At 39.2% G+C, this 18,920-nt stretch overlaps 2 protein-coding genes across 2 annotated transcripts; both read right to left on the minus strand.

Moving 5' to 3' along the window:
• Positions 1-6,257: 6,257 nt before the first annotated feature.
• Positions 6,258-12,220, minus strand: kcnk17 (potassium channel, subfamily K, member 17). The gene is made up of 6 exons (XM_072365250.1): positions 11,908-12,220; positions 10,128-10,242; positions 7,968-8,134; positions 7,696-7,864; positions 7,336-7,598; positions 6,258-6,904 (listed from the first exon to the last, which is right to left on the minus strand). The coding sequence occupies exons 1-5, from the start codon at positions 12,121-12,123 to the stop codon at positions 7,357-7,359; spliced, it is 909 nt and encodes a 302-aa protein (XP_072221351.1). The 5' UTR covers positions 12,124-12,220; the 3' UTR covers positions 6,258-6,904; positions 7,336-7,356.
• Positions 12,221-13,047: 827 nt separating this feature from the next.
• On the minus strand, positions 13,048-14,626 carry LOC140270511 (potassium channel, subfamily K, member 16-like). Its single transcript, XM_072365682.1, has 5 exons — positions 14,414-14,626; positions 13,933-14,047; positions 13,675-13,841; positions 13,419-13,587; positions 13,048-13,259 (listed from the first exon to the last, which is right to left on the minus strand). The coding sequence occupies exons 1-5, from the start codon at positions 14,624-14,626 to the stop codon at positions 13,048-13,050; spliced, it is 876 nt and encodes a 291-aa protein (XP_072221783.1).
• Between the last annotated feature and the right edge of the window lie 4,294 nt (positions 14,627-18,920).

Below are 18,920 nucleotides of genomic sequence, written 5' to 3' on the forward strand. Positions count from 1 at the left end.
TGTCAGATGTCCTGTTCATGATGGAATCGTTTGCATATCTGTGAAGACCATAGTGACAGAGGTGGCAGCCCTCCCCTCCAGCAGATAAACACAGTCATGCTACCGCTGGTCTGAATATTCAGTGACTCAGCACACAATGAGTATCACAGCTGCAAGAAACCCAACAGAGGACTGTGAGACAGTCTCGTTCAAGTCACAAGAAGTCCTCTTTAGCTTCATCTTTGCGGCAGCATAAGCTGTTAACTCAGCACAAGTCTGTCACTCACCTGATTACAGTAATTGTTGGGATTTGTGTGAAGTGCAGTTGGTGCCTGGTAAGGGGAAAGTCTGGTCATTCTGTCAGGTTCAAAAATGCACACAAACAGAGATTACACAGGGAGTGAGGGATGGGGGAGGATGAGAAAGGTTAACACAGAGCAGTATCTGTGTCACAGAAGGACAGATCTGGGTGAAGAGGAGGAGGGGGAGGAGGTAAGAAGAAATATACATGACTTTAGAGGCAGATTGTTCATGTTGTCTTCTCATTGGCTCAGAACACTGAGTTGAGATCCAATGAGTGTGATGGAGAGGGACACGCATAATGCAAACATAACAGTGACTAATACTGGAAGTGCAAGAGACAAAGAGCTACCGTTTTACAGTAATGTGAAAATTGAAGTGCAGCATCTTTCAGTTCTAAGGTTTTACATGTCAAAATGTAAAACAATCATCTGGTGTGAGGTGTGAACCTCTGATGAGCAGTGAAAAAATGCAGAAGCAATGATTGAAAAACTAAGTACACCCAACAGCTTGCAGAACCACCTTTAGCACCATTAACATTAAGTTATTGCTTTCTGTATAACGTTAGCAGTCCCTCACATTGTTGTGGAGTTATTTCTCTATAACCTTGCTTTAATTCATTAAGATTTGTGTAGGTACAACTCTGTTGAGGGCCCACCACAACATTTCAGCCGGCCTGAAGTATGGTCTTTGACTGAACCATTGCAACACCTTGATTCTTTTCTTTTCCAGACATTCTGCTGTAGATCTGCTATTGTGTTTGGGATCATTATCCTGTTGATGAGCCAGTTTCAGCCAAGCTTCAGCTGTCAGACAGATGGCCTCACATTTGATTCATGGTGGACTCAATGACTACAAGGTGCCCAGGTCCTGTGGCTGCAGAACAAGCCTAAATCATCAGCCCTCCACCACCACGCTTGACCACATTGGTTTGAGGTGTTTGTGCATTTTTTGGGTCCTGATACGTAAACCCTTTGGATTTAAAGAGGGTGTACTTTCTTTTTTACATCTGTCCGTGAATCACTTTACTGCCTTCAGGATTCCTTACAGTTTTTTCCACTTGAAATGTAACACTTATCTCCAAAGCATTAGTCATTTACAGCAGTAATATTTTTAATTGCAGTGCTAGTTCAGCTTTATTGTCCACAGTTATCTTGGTCCTGCTGTTTTTATCCACCAGTTTGCACAGAGCAAGGGCATGTTCGGCTTGTCAATGATAACCACAAAAATATGATGAAACTGGGTGCTGCTTACAAGGCTTTCATATGGTCTCAGTCAAAATATTCAAAATTTACTGAGAGCAACCACAAAGTCATAATTCTTCCTTTTTGCTGTGTCATATTCAGCAGTTTGGGGTTGAATATAAAGTATAAAAGTTTAGAAACGCCTGAGACTATGCTCTTTTTTTCTATTAAAAAAATAGCCAGATCTCCACAGTGCTGTGTCAGCTTGTTTCTGCAGAGAGAAACATGCCACTTCTTGCCACTTCTTGCAGGCTACCAGAGCTCCCTATGTTGTAAATGTTGCACAAAACAAGAAATTCTTGGCAGCAGTTTGTAAGATAAGGAACTTTATGGGAGGCAACAAACATGATGAGGTCATGAAGAACAGCATTTGGAATTCAGTACAATGCACAATCACTGCCTGATGTTTTAGCCAATGTTATGACATACTAGATTTCAGGTGAATCCTGATGATTGAGAGGTTTTCATAAGGTTTTCATAAGATTAAACAGTTGCCTGAGGTCTGAATGAAACGTTTGTAAAGTTTTGCTAAAAAATAGGGCTAGAGTACCATTAAAACTCTTTTAAGAGATATCTTTACAACTCTGTTCATAGCAGCTGGTTTTAGGGGTGCGGAATGAGCCACTAAACTCCGACTTCTCTTCTGTGTTTGCTCTTTTGAGATTCATGCACTGCTTTTCACAACCATGCAAATGTAAATTTGAACACCAAATGTTCTAAATAACTCTTGAAGTACAATTTGAGAGAGCACACAGTAAACACTAACACACACTGAAACTCACCATTTCTCAAATACTTACGTTTACCTGCTGCTGCATTACGACCATGGAGAGTTGGTGCTGATCCCTCTTTCAGGCAGCATGTTGTTGCAAGTCATGTGTTGAAGTGGTTGGGAAAATGCTGCACTGCAGATAGGAATACTGATTCAACAGCCAAAAGGCAGGTGTCACCACTCATCCAATGGCTTCATATTGGCTTCATAAATCCTGGGCTTCACTGCCACTTAATTCCGCTGTGCTTAGTTTAAGTTTTTACAGACTAATGTGTGTAAGTTTTCACTGATGCTAATATCATTTTTTTGTAATGGTGGGTTGTGGTGCTGCACGCTGAATCTGCATTCAATGAAAAATTGGAAATCGTAATTTCAAACTTCTGACCATGAACTAATCACAGAAAATGACAAAAAGAAGGCAAGTGTCCTTGCCAGGAATCACAGTAAAGTGTTACCATAGTACTTTATCTGCACCACTGAGAGCAAATAATTAGTTGTTAAAAACACTGGCCTCAACCGAGAAATTTGCTCAGTGTTTTTTTTAGAGTCATTAGCATTTAGTGCTGACTATTGAATTAGCATTGAAAATCAGAGAGTAAACAGGCCGCACAAGAAATGTTTAAAGGAAAACCATATGACGGTGGGCTGTGTGTGTTAGGTAGTGAACATGCCCTGATCTCTCTATGAGTATTATCACGTAGGATGGCTCCATTCAAGGTTTCAAAGGCATCAAAGGTTTTCTTTTATTTCATAACCCTATCTGCTGCAGAGGCTCAGAAATAAAGATTTTAATGAGCATTGACAAGTCAGGTTACATAAGTTTTAGAAAGACATTTACTTTTAGTGCTTCATTTACCAAACATTCCTGACACTGTTTTATAACTTAAGACTCTAAGTTGTTCTGTGAAAGTATCCAGCAACAGTTGTTCATGCAAACAATCTAATAAAAGGCACACCAAATGACACACCTGCATACTTCAAATATTCCAGAAAGTTAATAGTGTGTGTGACTTTTGGCTTGTTATGCCTGTTGAAGACCACATGATGATTAGCTTTCATAACCTGTAGATCCATGCAACATTTTAATATATATATACTAATTAGTAATTACTGACTCTGCTTTTACTACTTCTCACTCTTGACAGTTGGATTTTTAACTCTGATTTTTAACACTGTGTCATTATTCATGGAGCAATAACTGAGACAAAATGCAGAAGGAGTGCATGAAAAAGTACACCCTTTCTGTTTCCATGGGAATTAAGAGGGTAAGTAGTAGTCAGGTGCTGCAAATCACATGCACCTGATTAACTGAGCATCATCAGAGTGAGCACATTATACTGAGATAATGTGAAGGAGAAAATACATCAGCAATGATCTTAGAAAATCAACTGCGGCTGCCCATCAATCTGGGAAGGGTTATAAGGTCATTTTAGCTGGAGTCTGTCATTCTACCCAGAGAAATATTTTTCACAAGTGGAAAACATTCAAGATAGCTGTCAATCTTCCCAGGAGTGGACGTCCCAACAAGTTCACCCCAAGATCAGACCATGCAATGCTCAGAGAAACTGCGAAAAACCCAAGAGCTACATCTCAGTCTCTACAGGCCTCAGTTAGCATGTTGAATGTTAAAGTGTGGCTTGTTTGTAAGGGTTGCAGGAGAAAGCCTCTTCTATCTAAAAAGAACATGGCAGCACAGTTTAGGTTTGCAAAGCTGCATCTGAACAAAGCACAAGACTTCTGGAACAATGTCCTTTAGACAGACCAGACCAAAGTGGAGATGTTTGGTCATAATGCACAGCAGCATGTTAGGAGGAAACCAAACACAGCATATCAGCACAAACACCTCATACCAGCTGTCAAGCACGGTGGTGGAGGGCTGATGATCTGGGCTTGTTCTACAGCCACAGGACCTGGGCACCTTGCAGTCATTGAGTGCACCATGAACTCCTCTGGATCTCAAAGTATTCTAGAGTCAAATGTGAGGCCATCTGTCCCACAGCTAAATCTTGGCTGAAACTGGCTCATCAACAGGACAAAGATCCCAAATGTCACTATATATATACTGCTAAAGCTGGTTCTAAAAGCTGTTGAATCATGGGGTGGACTCAGTTTTTCACACACATTTTAAGACCTGGTAAGGGTTTTTTATTGTGTCCTTATACAAAAACCTTAGAATTGAAAAAGGGTGTACTGTATTTCTCACAAGACGTTATCTGAATACACACTTTAGTTGGTCATTTGCAGTTATCTGTTGATCAGTTGTAAAAGAACGTGCTGTACAGAAACCTTAATTAGTTGTTGATTATGTGAATATGAGCTGCATTCCTGTTTCTCTTTCATACACACCAGTCAGCCACAAGAATAACACCCCATTGTTAAGCAATAACAAAGAGTACCAATTCTGGTTGAGGTTATGTTTGTTTGTTCATGGTCCTCTTCAATGGTTAGGTGAGTGGTGTGTGTCAGAGTGACATCCAGTGCTAGAAGAGACTTTGCTGAACATCTGAGCTTTTAGATGTATCATTTTAATCTATTTCATTGATTTGTTTCCATATGGATTTCACGCATGCAAAAGCAGCTGATTAGACTGAGTCCTCTCTCGCATACTCAGTTTTCATTGAACCATGGTCAAACAGGTATGTGGTATTATGTTGGGCGACAGTCACAATCCTGTCACTCTCACTCTATTTCCCATCCAGTATTTCCACTACCCCCACAGAGAAAAAACATTTCTTTACTGCCTTCTTCTGCTCTCTGGAATTTTGCACTTCCCCTCAAATATTTTCCCCTTTTTTTCCACCAACTGAATTTATATTTCTTGCTGTCCATCTGTCCAACACGTTCTCATTTTTCCATTCCTGCTGCTTATCGTCTGTGTTTGTCATTTACTCCTCCGCAGTGCTGCCTGATTCTGTGATATGTAAGCCTTAAGAGGCGTTTGCACCTCTGATTGTTTCTGAGTGTGTGCAAAAGACCAAACACAGAATGAATCTGCCACTGTGCATTTTTATTTAATGATGTAAGAAATACCAAAACTTGCATCAGACAGAAATGACTTAACTGCTAAAGAATGCATTTAGATGTATTTATATTAGGTATAACTATTGACTGTAGATATGTTACCAATAGGATTAGTTTGAATGATTCAATATGCAAGATGTAATTCCACTCCTGTTGGCACAATAGCACCACCTAGTGGACAGAGATAATTGCAATACAAACAAGATGCACAAAGGAGTAATTATCAATTAAATACTCGACAGGGGTATAAATGACAAAAGTGAAACTAAACAGCTAACTTGCTGGTATATATAATATAAACATAATGGAAAAATTCAAAATTGTAACAGTGTATTCAAAGTTTTTCAATAATATAAAATAAAAAGCAAACAGAGGACTATTTTGCAGCTGTCAAATTGCATGGATTCCTCTGCTTTCTTGTCATCATAATACACAAAGTTTCCAGTGTTAAGTGTTTGAATGATTTAGATATAAGAGTGTTTTCTGAAATAGTTACTTTTTGCTTTTGTTGGGTTTTCTGGCATATTGAAGTATTTTTGAAGGGTGTTTTCTGAAACTTTGCTCAGGTTTCTGAAGAGTTTTTGTTTTCTGAAATTTTGTGTGTGTGTTTTCGTCGTTTTATTTTGCCAACCCAGTCTTCCAACAGAATGCGCAGTTACTACATTTTCCTGATTGGTTTTCCTACACAGATGCAGCGCTCATGGTGCAACCTGATGACTTTATGGTAAATGTGTTGGCACGTGATGATGTTGATGCTTTGTGTGTGATGTAAGAGCACAAAAGTGTTGAGTTAGCCAAATAACGCTTTATAAGGAGGAATGAAGAAATATCCTTCTCACATGGACATTTAAGTGAGAGATTGCTGGTCAATGTGCACAATTTTTTTCACAGCCCGTACACTTTTCTACATCGCTCTCACCAGTGAGTGTTAGGTTGTAAGAATATGCAGTTAGGGTTACAAACATACATATTGGTATGGGTCACCCATTTTAATACTCGCTGGTTGCAGATCTGATCATGTGACATTGACGCTGCGTTAAACAAATTAACTACTAAGATATGAATTTACCATCTTCTAACTTTAAACTGTGGATTGTGACACTACAACATTTTGAAAGTATGATATCTATAACATATTTTTGGTAGGGCTGGGCTGGTTTTGCACATTATGCCCCTGGAGTTGAGAGTACTTCTGACAATTAATATAGTTTAGAATTAAATTTAAATTAAGTATCTAACATAAATACACATCTGTTGTCTTTTCCTAAGATAATTAGTCAATTTACAGTATATTAACTTGCATTTCTTACATGGTTAACTCCATGGTTAACTGTCTTAAGACAATAGATATCTCATTCTAGTGTTTTTAATGTACATTTTTCTAACAAGTCATGGTAAACTAGAAAGTTCAACTTGAAAGCAAATCATTTAACATGTTTCTTTAAATTAATGTGTCTTAGACTGCAGACACTAAACCCCTGCGGGATGAAAACAGACAACTGCAAAATCCCACAGAAAACACCCACTCATGGGTCGTCACTTATTTACCGTTTGGCAAACATCCTTTATAGGATGTAGATGCTGCATGCTGTCAAACAAACAAAACAAAAAGTTAATATTTTGTAGCAGTATTTTAGTTTTTTCATTCACATCTTTAATCAGAGGAGTCGAACACAGTGGCTGCTCTGCTGTGCTGGCTCTGTGTATGCGCTCTTATCTCATGCGCACAAATTAACTATAGCATGCAAACAAATTGTATCCTGTGCGCTGGCTGTAATAAAATGTGGCCTTGAAATAATCATTTATTGATTCACTTCTTTGGCCAATTATGCGCTTCAGAGACTGTATCAAACATGACAAACCTTTGCTCTGCAGCATTTGATTTAACAATTAATGATTTAGACTTTACAGCCTGATAACACACATGTGATTAGAGCCTGCCATGACTTACCATGTTTTCCAAATCCTAATCTTACAGCTACTGATTCTGTAACTTGGTCAACTGGGTGAAAGCTTCACCTTGTTTTGTAGATTACTGAGTTATTGAGGCTTTTTGATCTCATTTTCCTCCTCCACTTGGGTGTTAGGGTTGCTGTCTTCTCTACTGCCTGACTCTTCCTCAGGCTTCTCACCATACCACAGCTGCTTGAAGTGGTTGTTGAGACGCTCAAGGATGTCACTGGAGTGATTGATGAGCAGCGCTAGCCAGGCCAGGCCAAAGAAGATCCACGAAGCCATGAGGACAGTGTACCAGTCAGGATATTTTTTGTCTGGATTACTGTCTGAGAAGCATATCAAAGTGTTAGATTTATACTGATAAAAAAATCAGTTTTAAGTTTAAATAAACGCAAGCATAATGTTTAAGGTGCTTTGCTTCACCTGCCACAAAATCTCCAAAACCAATGGTGCTGAGGGTGATAAAGCAGTAGTAGATGGCTTGGGAGAAGGTCCAGTCCTCATGCTGCTGGAATGCAACCATGGGCACAACGAAGAAGAGAACTGATCCACAGATGTAAGACACCAGGTGGACAAAGAAACGTGTACATTTCTGTAGGGAGTGACAGGAAAAGGTGAAAAACAAACGTTTTTCCCACTGGACTGATGCTCAGATACTGGAGGTTGCTACTGGAGGTCTGAGGTTGTACGCTTACCTTGCGACCGCTCTTTCCTTCAAGAAAGTCAGAGATGCTTCTCTCCAGAGCAAGCATATACTTTCCCACTCTGTTGAGCACCACCACGTTGAGAGGGATACCAAATAGTGCGAAGAACACACAGAAGATCTGGCCAGTTGTAGAACTGGGACTCATGTTCCCATAACCTGCAAAACTATAAACTGTGAACATCTCACTTCTCTTCAGGACTGGATGGACGTGTATAATTTAACACATTTGAAATCATCATCTGTCAAATGCTTTTTTCTGTTCATTTGTTCACTTACCACCTTAAGTGGGCTGCTTCACTTTGACAACTGCAAATCTGTCTACAGGAGCAGACTACTTCACTCACAGGATAAACCATATTCATTCATTATATTACTGCCTGTCATCATGAAGGGATCAGATCTTAAAAAGGTCCTATTGTGCCAAAAAGTGAACTTTACTCAGGGGTTTAATTTTTTTATTCTATTGTTTTTTAACATCATTGACAGTAGTTTAGATAATAGTGAACACTCGATTCTAAAACTATCATCTGAATAGATAATCAGTGTCATTTATTTTATTTATCTATTTGTGTTTTTCATCTAAGGATGTAAATAATGATCTAATTACCATTTCACATCTCATTCATACACATTCTAAACTATAATGTCCCATTACAAACTAAAAAATTGTCTCTTTTTTGTGACACTGCTTGTTGAAGATAAAGATTACGTAAAGCAGCAGATCAGATTCTGTCATCTCAGGGCCAGCAGATTTTTTTCTTTTTTAACATAGAATCAGCATAGTTTTTAGATTATTGTTGTGCTATTAGACTAAAACAGCCCATTGCATTGGGTAGTTTTCTGCTCTGAGAAAATGTAACCTGTTATTTCTTTGGCGGTACAGTGTTATACCTAACAGACATGTGATTATGGGACATGATTAAAAACATCTTTATTTTAATCATCTCAGGCCTCACTTCATGTTCCCAGGTTTATATATGAAATTAGAGATTAAGCAGGTTCAGAGAATCCCGTTTGTAATTTTTCAAACCAAATACTGATGAATCTCAGATTAACTTCAATAAATCATGCCTGCCTTGTTCCCCTCATATAATGCAGTTCAGGTTAGCAATGCACCAAAAGTGAGAAGCTAACTTTCTGCAAGATGATACAGCAGGTTTGTCCAAAGAGTCCAAAGAGCAAAAGGAATACCCAAGCTGAACCCACAAATTTGGCGCATACCATGTCCAACATTTTTTAAAAACATGAAAACATAAGGCTTGTTCTAGTAATGGCGTGCTATGATTTTTGGTTGTGATTCATTGATCTATGTTTACCAATGTAGCTAAAATTTCCCCATAGAGAACAATACGATTTTGCCTAAACAATTGTGAAAAGACAGTCCTCTATGCAGCACTGTAGCTTCATCATCTTTCACTCAGTGTGACTCTTATTGCTGTAAGCCTTATGGTTCTCTCTAAAAACACCCATGAGCACAGAGTGCGCTCACCCAAACTCCAATTCACTCCCATTTTATTTGAGCTTTGAATTTTCTCTGCATGTCTCGCTCAAGAGTCTGCCGCTCACAGGTCCCGAATTTTTCCGATACAACTTATATTGTAGGCTTTGTCGGCTCTGTTTCTAGTCTTCTTCTTCCTGCATTATAGTTCCTTCTTTCTCAGTGAAACATCCCATCATGGGTGCCCCCAATAGGCCATGTATAGTCACAAACATTTTGTTGATATGAGATAATAAAGATCTGTGATGGATTGGCAACATGTCCAGGGTGTACCCCGCCTTTCGCCCGATGACTGCTGGGAAAGGCTCCAGCCCCCCCGCAACCCGATCAACGGACTGGCGGTATAGAAAATGGATGGATGGAGATAATAAAGATGATAAAGTCAGAGGCTTTGTAGAGTTCAGTGTTTTAAAGCCCTGTACCATATAACAGTTAAAACTTGTTCATGATGCTAAAGATTTGAAAACATCATCCAAACTGTTAGAATTTGATGACATCAGCAACAAAATAATCTATTACATAGATTCTGTTTAAAATAGGATTACCTCAATATCAAACTAATGTTTTATAACTACCTGTTTAAAGTATGGTTTTCTGGCTGTCATAAAAACTGATTAAACTGTTTAAGAAATTAGGCTTATGATGTCTAACCTATAGTTGTGACCACAGTAGCAGCGAACACAGCTGAGCTGCTGAATTTCCAGAAGCCGTCGGAGGTGTTGTTGCCTTTCAAACTGAGACCCACCTTTGATGCATCTTGAACAACCTGAAAGAAAACAAAAATTCTAAATGTTCAATAAATTTCCAAAAAGATATATTTTTCTGAAGAACTATTATGTCACATTGACTTATGTAACACCTGTACACAGTGATCCACACCTTTCAGGGTCATTGGAGCACCTTGAAGTTATTTGGGTCAAAATATTACAGCATGACACATGGAAATACCCTCTCAGGACCATTTTCAGAGGTCAGCACCACTGTGAGAAATGACACGCAAGGAATACCATAGATAACAGTCCTGTGGTCTTCTAAGTTAATTAGTAATGTATTGTTTCACAATCACAAACAGGTGATTTTACAAGAAACAAAGCAGGGGAGTGTGTAGAAGGCAGCCACACAACCTCCGGTTGTAAATCAAATGCAAATCAAAGCACTTTTTTCTTACATTACCTTGCAGAACTTTTAACTATTTGATGGTTTATGATAATCGTTTCAGGCTCTGACGTTAGACCACAGCATGATGAGGGTTTTTATTTCAAGGGTGGAATAAAGCTTATCAGTTTCCAAAGAAGAGATACAGATCTTTGTTGTTGTGTGAATCAGGCCACATATAGGCAAAGCAGAGCGTGCAGTTTTGAAAGGTTGGAGAAGCTATTTGCATGGAAGGCACTGAGTCTTAGTCACATCAACACCAGTCAATAATTCAAGTAAGATTCAAAGTTATTATATTATGTCACTGTGTTCTCTTCAGTTATTGCAGGTGCTCCCTTGTTGCTTGGATTAGATATCAGATAGGAGACATCACTGTAGATCATTGAAAGGTGCAGTTCTGCCATCTGTTGAACTTTTGCCCCACAACTTATGTTGTTCATTCAGTTGTTTATGGGAATGAAGATAGAGACACAGATCTGTTGAGTAAATATTACCCATGTAGTTTTTACAAAAAAATGCTTTGAAATTCAAACACAAAATGTTATTGATTCGAGGCTTTTTCCAAAATATATCAGTGATGATATATTTGCACCTATTAACCAGATGACTTTACAGTAACAGCCCAGCTAATAAAGACCTAACTTTGCATGCTGGACCGCAGCTGGGATCTGTGGAAGTACGCTTTGAATATTCTGCACTTTAGTCCGTCTATTTAGAAATATGGTCATGCAAAAGGTTGTGCTAAAGATGATGATGCTGCGGTAAACAAGAGTGGAGAGGAACCCACAGGTTGACCGACACAAAATGATTACACAGATGTAGTCGAGTAGGCATAAGTGCTCCTCACAGGTTTGTGTTAGAATGTCAACAGAAAAGGAGTGTCTCGGCTTACAGCTGTGTTGCCTATATTATATTACTGTTTTAACCCTTCAAATACAGGATGTATGATAATGTTATGTTTGGTTAAGAAATCTGATGCATTCTTACCTTTCGGGCCATTTGCATGATTTATTTATTTTTTTTAATTGTTACCACTATTACTATACGTCTACCAGATACATGAGCAAAATACGGCTCATGGGCCCATTTATCACTTCAATTGGTCAAAGTCATGTTGCACAGATACTAACAATAATTTGGTTAGTGGAAAACCATCAATCATACTCAATAAAAATCTTGAAGAATTTGTATCTCAAGGTTGAAGTTGCTTGTTTTTTTAGTTAAAACCTATTCCTGAAGGAAAATAATGAGTAATAATTGCACTTGTGTGCCTCACCTGAGCCACATCCTCCAGGCCTTCCTGGGTCAGACAGGTGTATGAAGTAAGCAACCTCTTCTTGTTCAGCAGTACTTTACTGATATCCTTCTTCCCAAGATCTCCTTCCAACTTCCAGAAAATAACCCCGCCGATCAGTACATAAGCCACATAAACCATGCCAAGTATGAGGATGGACGGAATTCTGGCCAAATGAAGCATTTTTTTCATTTCCATCTTGGCGTTTTAGTCTGTGGTTTTGGTGTTCAGTCTCTCAGCCTCTGCAGTCGGGCACAGAGATGAGTGGAGGCTTACCTGCTTCTCCTCTGGCATTGCAGGCAAATTAACCTCCTTGTGTGCTACTGTTTCAATCGCTTTCAAGGCCTGACATGCAAATCTAAAGAAGAAAAATAAGATGAGGGTGTGACGGCAGCGCAGTTGGGACTATAGGTGCTGAGTATGGGAAAGGTCAAATGTGTGTATTTCTGACCAAAATGAACATAAAAATCTGGATGTTGTGAAAAAAGTCCAAAAATCCAAGAGCCTACACAGCACACATAAGACTTTATTTACACTTTCAGTTGTATTTGATTTACTTTTCATACAAACTAAAAAAAAAAAAAAAGTGTGACAGATGAGAGAAATCCTTCTTTTTCCAGGTCACATCACCATCTTGATTAATATGTTTGTTTAAGATAGCTCTCCATGCTCAATTTACTGCAGTTTCCATCAGCATACAATCACACATGGACTCATAAACACAAAATTCACAAATGTAACACTATACAAAGGATATAACAACTCTGATCTGATAATTATAACTGGCAATCTGATCATGAAGGTGGGAAATAAAAGAGCATAATCAAAAGCACGCAAAACCCTAAGTCGTAGCAGCCTTTAACTTTTTGCAGAATGAACAAACATGTGATGCAACACCTGATTGGAGACTTTGAGGTAGAAAGTAAAACAAAAAAACAAACTGTTTTCTAGTTAGAAGCATCACAGAACAAATAGACATACATACAAAAACGGTTTTAGCTAACAAGCTAGTAACATAGCTGCTACATTTTTTTACTGTAATACAAGTACAGAAAACCCTCACCCAACATTCAGAGTAGTCTAGCAAGCCAATATCACTGACAGATTATCTGTAGTCCATTGTTAGATCTTAGATACGTCTTCTAGTTTACTGGAGGACACCTCCTCCTCCTCCTCTTCCTGTTTCTTAAAGCCTGGATGTGTCAGGACAACTATATTCTCCATTATTTTGGCTCCCATATTGAGGATAAGAGCAAGCCAAGCAAGTGCAAATATGATCCAAATGCCTGCAAGGCTGCGGTACAGAGAGATATACTCCTTGCCCGGGTCGGTCCCTTTGAAGAAAAAACATGTTAGAACATTTTGAGTGAGCGTGTCTGAACCCATGGTCCACAGACTTGTAAAGTGCAACAAGAAAAAATCATATTAGTTTGACAGGTGTGAACACTGTGGCCTTTCCACTACATTAGTGATTGTTTGCTGTCTCTACTCACCCACAACGTAATCTCCAAAACCAATGGTGCTGAGGGTAATGAAGGCGAAGTAGAAGCCTTCACCGTATGTCCACCCTTCCACGTAACTGAACAGCAGAGGAGGGATGACCAGAAGCAGCACGCTGCCAGTGATGAAGAATAAACTCACGGCCAGCGCTTCAACTGCTCGCTAGGAAAGAGGAACTGGTCAGAGCACAATCCAGGTACTTACAAATATGAACTCTACACTATACAACAAATGGAAATGCATCAATACCTTGTGAGGAACAAATGCTACCATCCCCCTCTCTAGTCGACCCAGGTGGATGGTGAGACACTTGCCCAGCTGTTTTAGAAAAGCCAGGTTCAGCGGAATCCCACATAGTGCGTAAAACACACAAAACACTTGACCAGACACAGTGCTTGGGGAAAGGTTACCATATCCTGTGAATCAGACAGGGTGTAGCTATTATAGCAGCACATGCTACCCAAACTGGAGAGCTGAAATGATTGATGTCGAATCCCAAACGCTCACCTATAGTTGTGACAACTGTGCCTGCAAAAAAGAATGAGCTGCCAAAATCCCAGTTACTGGGGTTTGTCGAGTTTCCTGAGGGGTTCACTCCCTTTTCCCAGGCATATAAAATCACCTGCAGACACACACACACACACATTCACTTGTTAAAATTAGGTCAAACTTAGCTTTAGAAAACCTTAAGCTATTTATGTCACTTCAGTACATGAGTTATTGCTTTGACATGCTTTGAAAAATGACACACATATTGATTTTATCAGGATACCTTTTGTTGCCTTCTACCCAGCTGAATAATGAGGCTTTCAGTTTTCACTAAACATCAATTGATCTGTTGTAGTCTAATAAAACTGGGGCCTATTGAAAATGGTCATGCATTTAAGCATCTGCTACTATTTTTAACAGTAAAAAAAATAGAATAATATAATATTAGAGAACCCTTAAACCTGATGGTTTTACAGTAATGAATAAATTAAAGGAAAACCTTGACAAACTTCTCCAGGGCAGGTCCATCTAGGCAGGTGTAGTTTGCCAAGAAATTCAGCTTCTCCAGTTGGAAGTGATTCCTGTTGTTGCTCTCAGCCTCTCGCTCCAGTATCTGGAAGATGGTCGCCCCTAGCAGTAGGTATGTGAAGTGGGCCAGAACCAAAAGTGCTGTCCAGCTCACTTTAACCTGAACCAACTGAAACCTCGCCATCAACCTCCAGCAGCACCAGAAAGGACACAAAATACTGATGCTCAAATGCAGAAGAGAGATTATAGGCCTTAGAAAGGAAGACGAATGAAAGTCAAATACACGGATCTCATGTGAAGTTCTCCAAAGAATAAGTCTATCAATCCAGAGTGTGACATTCTTCTTCAAAAAGAGATTTGAGAAAAGTCGGACAAGAAGTAAATGAAGGTGAGCTGGTAATAGTTCTCCTAAATACAGTTTCTCATCACAGTGACAGAAGCTGATGAATGAAGGTTGATGTCTGGTCGAGCTGTATTTTGCTCTGGCCGGTAATGCGCTCACTCTGATTGGTCCAAGCACCTTAGATGTTGATTTATGTGTTGTCTGGGTAACAACCAAACTCCTCTCCCCCATTAGTACGACATCTGGACACACACTTTCTACTGTTTCCACTAATAAGGAAGCAGCAGCAGTATCTTCTATCTTGCAGAACAAAAGTTAATGTTTTACCTGCCTGTTGCTGGTTGTTTCGAGCACCCACAGAAGCACAAAGCTGATGCCAGAGTCTTCTTTCGGGTTCTGAAAAGTCGGTCTGCTTTTAATCTTTGAAAGGTAAACCTGTGGAAAATGTTGTACTGCTGTACCACATATGATTGGAATCCTGGACCAGTATGCTGTGCAGTAACTACAGTTAAACTGATGCCACAATTTGAGCCTTGTCAAAGGGCATAATTTTATTTATTTTTTGAACACTTAAGTCTGCTGGAACAATCACCAGATGTTTCCACCACAATCAGTAGCCAAGCCTGTTTATGGTCACACGAGAGGAAGGAGATGACATTTTGGAGAGTTGTACTGAGGGCTACTTAATCATGAGCCATAAACCAAAGAGCTGAAAGAAGCCTCAGGAGAGAACAGTGGAGATCTATGACTTCATGGTTTATAAAGTCAGCATGTTACACATGTCTGAAAGGATATAAGAGAAAATACTGGCTTCTGAAAAAAACTTTCCAAACTATGTAAAAAAAAGTTTTGTTTCATTATGCACCACTTTGGGTGATGGGTCTGTACTGCAGACAGGAATATTTAGACTCACACCCATGCTGTGGTAATACATGCAGAATGCAGTTTGGGTGACTAAATAGGTAAGACTGTCCCTGAAAAAGACATAATGCTCTCAAATCTGTACAGATCAATCTTCATTACTGGTTCCTTTACAGATGTGAAAGAAGAGAAGGTAAGCAGTGAGGACTGTAAAAATCACACACCTCTACAAGAGTTATTGGAATTAACAGATTAGTTGAAATGCTGAAGATACAGATATTTGGCATGGATGAGAAAAATGACCTCACGGACAGAGCAGATAAAAAAATTAATGCTGACACCGCAGCTACACAAGTTATGATGAGTCTATTAAAACAAACAAAGAAAAGCTATAGTAGAGCTGGAACATCACTGAAATTTATTTTATTATCACCTAGAAAAAATCTAGTGGAGGAGCAGCACTTACTTTCTGCCTTTGCTCAGGTGAAGGCTGCAACCAAAGGCAATGTGTTGTCAGGGTGTCTGAACATGTTTTTGTACATCTCATACAACTGTTTAAAAGTACAAGATAGTAAAGTGGTGATATTTCAACACAAAAAAGCAAAGGTCAGCTGTGACATTACCTAAAACACATTCTTGTCCATTATTCTGTACCTCAACTCAAAAGGGAGCTTGAGACCATTACATCATATTTGGTTTGATAATGAATCAGTAACACTAATCAAGGGTGTCTGCAGTAAAACTGCATGTTTAGACTTTCTGTGATGGGTTGAAAGCATATGCATTTCAGAATAAGTTGCATGAGTATTTAAAGCAATATGCATATCTGTGAAATTACTTGTCATAGCAAAAACTGTCATGGCAATAAACAGCTTTATTTGACAAAAGGATGTTAACAGACTTAAGGAATTTGATTTGACTTTTGTTTCTCCCAGTGAGCTTACAGACTAATATGGTGGACATACAGCAGAACAAGAACAAAGAAGCTTAACAGTATCATTAATAATTCAACAACATGTGCCATGCGGACAAAGACACAGCCATACCAAAACAGATACTGGCTCTCAAAGTGTTTCCTCTTTATGCCAGAGGATGTAGCTTTTATAATTTCCAAACATCTTAACAAACTCAGACCCAGAGAAGGCAGTATTAATTCTGTATTCATGTTTTGCATAGTAGAGCTTTAACTTTAATTTGTGTCTGCACTGATGAACTGTTTGCTGACAATAGTTTTCAGACATATTCCTGAACCCAAGCAATGCTTTCCACAGTCTTTCAAAGGATGACAAACCTCTGTGCAGCCTCCCTGGGATGTGTTTATACTGCAACATGTGACTGACCTGTTGGCACTTTAGACTTCCATTGGGTGCTTCTTTTGAAAAGTAATTAATATATCAAGAAATACATATAATAAGATCTTAGTTTAAAGTCTATATATGCACTCTTTGTATTATTCAAATTTGTGATTACAAACAGGGTGTTCAAATGATTTACAAATCATTGCATTCTATTTTCCTTTTACCTACAAAGAATGCAAACTTTTCTGGAAGCAAAGTTGTTCTTGTTGTGATTGGATGTCACAAATATGACTTTAAGGGCTGGGTTGCCTTAGAGAAAGATCCAAGGCAACCATGATCTAGACCTGGATGCAAAGCCTGGAGCAGCTTGTCATCTTTTAAACAAATTAATGCAAAGCCATGCAAACATGTTGACAAGTTGTTTCTGATGGGTAGGTAGCTCTAAGGAGATTATATGGGTATGTTCTGATCACCAAATTATGTATTTCTGACATAGGGATATTGCCCTGTGATGGACTGGCAACCTGTCCAGGGTGTACCCTGCCTTTCACCCAATGGCAGCTGGGATACGCTCTAGCACCCCCACAACCCTGAATTGGATTAAATGCGTAAAGAAAATGGATGTATATAGTGATAATCTGGAAGTCATATTAGTACTGAACAGTTTCAGAGGCACAAGTGTAAAGAAAGCACATCCTTTTTCACTTCAGTTTTCTGTATGACGTTATCAGTCTCTCATATCGCTGTGAAGGAATTTTGGTCCATTCTTATTTCCATTGTTGCTTCAATTCACTGAGGTTTGCAGCATTGGTTTATGCACAGCTCTCTTAAGGTCCCACCACAGCATTTCAGTCAGGTTGAGGTCTAGACTTTGATTGGACCATTGCAACACCTTGATTCTTTTGTCTTTCTGACATTTTGTTGTAGATTTGCCGCTGTGTTTGGGATCATTGTCCTGTTGAGGACACATTTTCATTCAAGCTTTAGTTGTCAGACAGATGGCCTCACATTTGACTCTAAAATACTTTGGCACATAGAGGAGTTCATGGTGGACTCAATGACTGCAAGGTGTCCAGGTCCTGTGGCTGCAGAACAAGCCCAGATCATCAGCCCTCCACCACCGTGCTTGACAGCTGGTATGAGGTGTTTGTGCTGATATGCTGTGTTTGGTTTCCTCCAAACATGCTGCTGTGCATTATGACCAAACATCTCCACTTTGGTCTGGTCTGTCCAAAGGACATTGTTCCAGAAGTCTTGTGGTTTGTTCAGATGCAACTTTGCAAACCTAAGCTGTGCTGCCATGTTCTTTTTAGAGAGAAGAGGCTTCGCTTGCAACCCTCCCAAACAAGCCATACTTGTTCAGTCTTTTTCTAATTATACTGTCATGAACTTTAACATTTAACATGCTAACTGAGGTCTGTAGAGTCTGAGATGTAGCTCCTGCGGTGAACTTGCTGGGACGTCCACTCCTGGGAAGATTGACAACTGTCTTCATTGTTTTTCACTTGTGAATACTTTTTCTCTCTGTAGAATGATGGACTCCAACTAAAATGACTTTATAACCCTTCCCAGATTGATGGGCAGCAAAAATTGCTTCTATATAATTATTGCTGATGTCTTTCCTCCTTGGGATTGTGTTAACACACACCAGAATGATCCAGACCAGGTAAATGACAAATACAAAAACACAAACTTTGTGTTTTTAAGTACTTTAATCAATTAGATCTTTGTGAATGACCTAATCTGTACTAAATGATCAAATAAAATCTTACCATTACTGAGTGTGGGTATCTGTACAGCTTTACCACATTTATTACTCAATAATCTGTGTGCCAAAGACATGTCCAGAACAGTTATTGAAACTCAAATATCATATTTGCTATTACTGGAGGCCTTTTTAGGTGTTTCTCTGCCTTCGGCCAGATGCATGTTGGGACAGGATCCACCTCCCTGAGCAGCAGTATCTGATTAATTTC

The sequence above is a fragment of the Leuresthes tenuis genome, unplaced genomic scaffold (genome assembly GCF_036924035.1).
Source record: "Leuresthes tenuis unplaced genomic scaffold, fLeuTen1.0.hap1 SCAF_15, whole genome shotgun sequence".
In the NCBI taxonomy this organism is placed as follows: domain Eukaryota; kingdom Metazoa; phylum Chordata; class Actinopteri; order Atheriniformes; family Atherinopsidae; genus Leuresthes; species Leuresthes tenuis.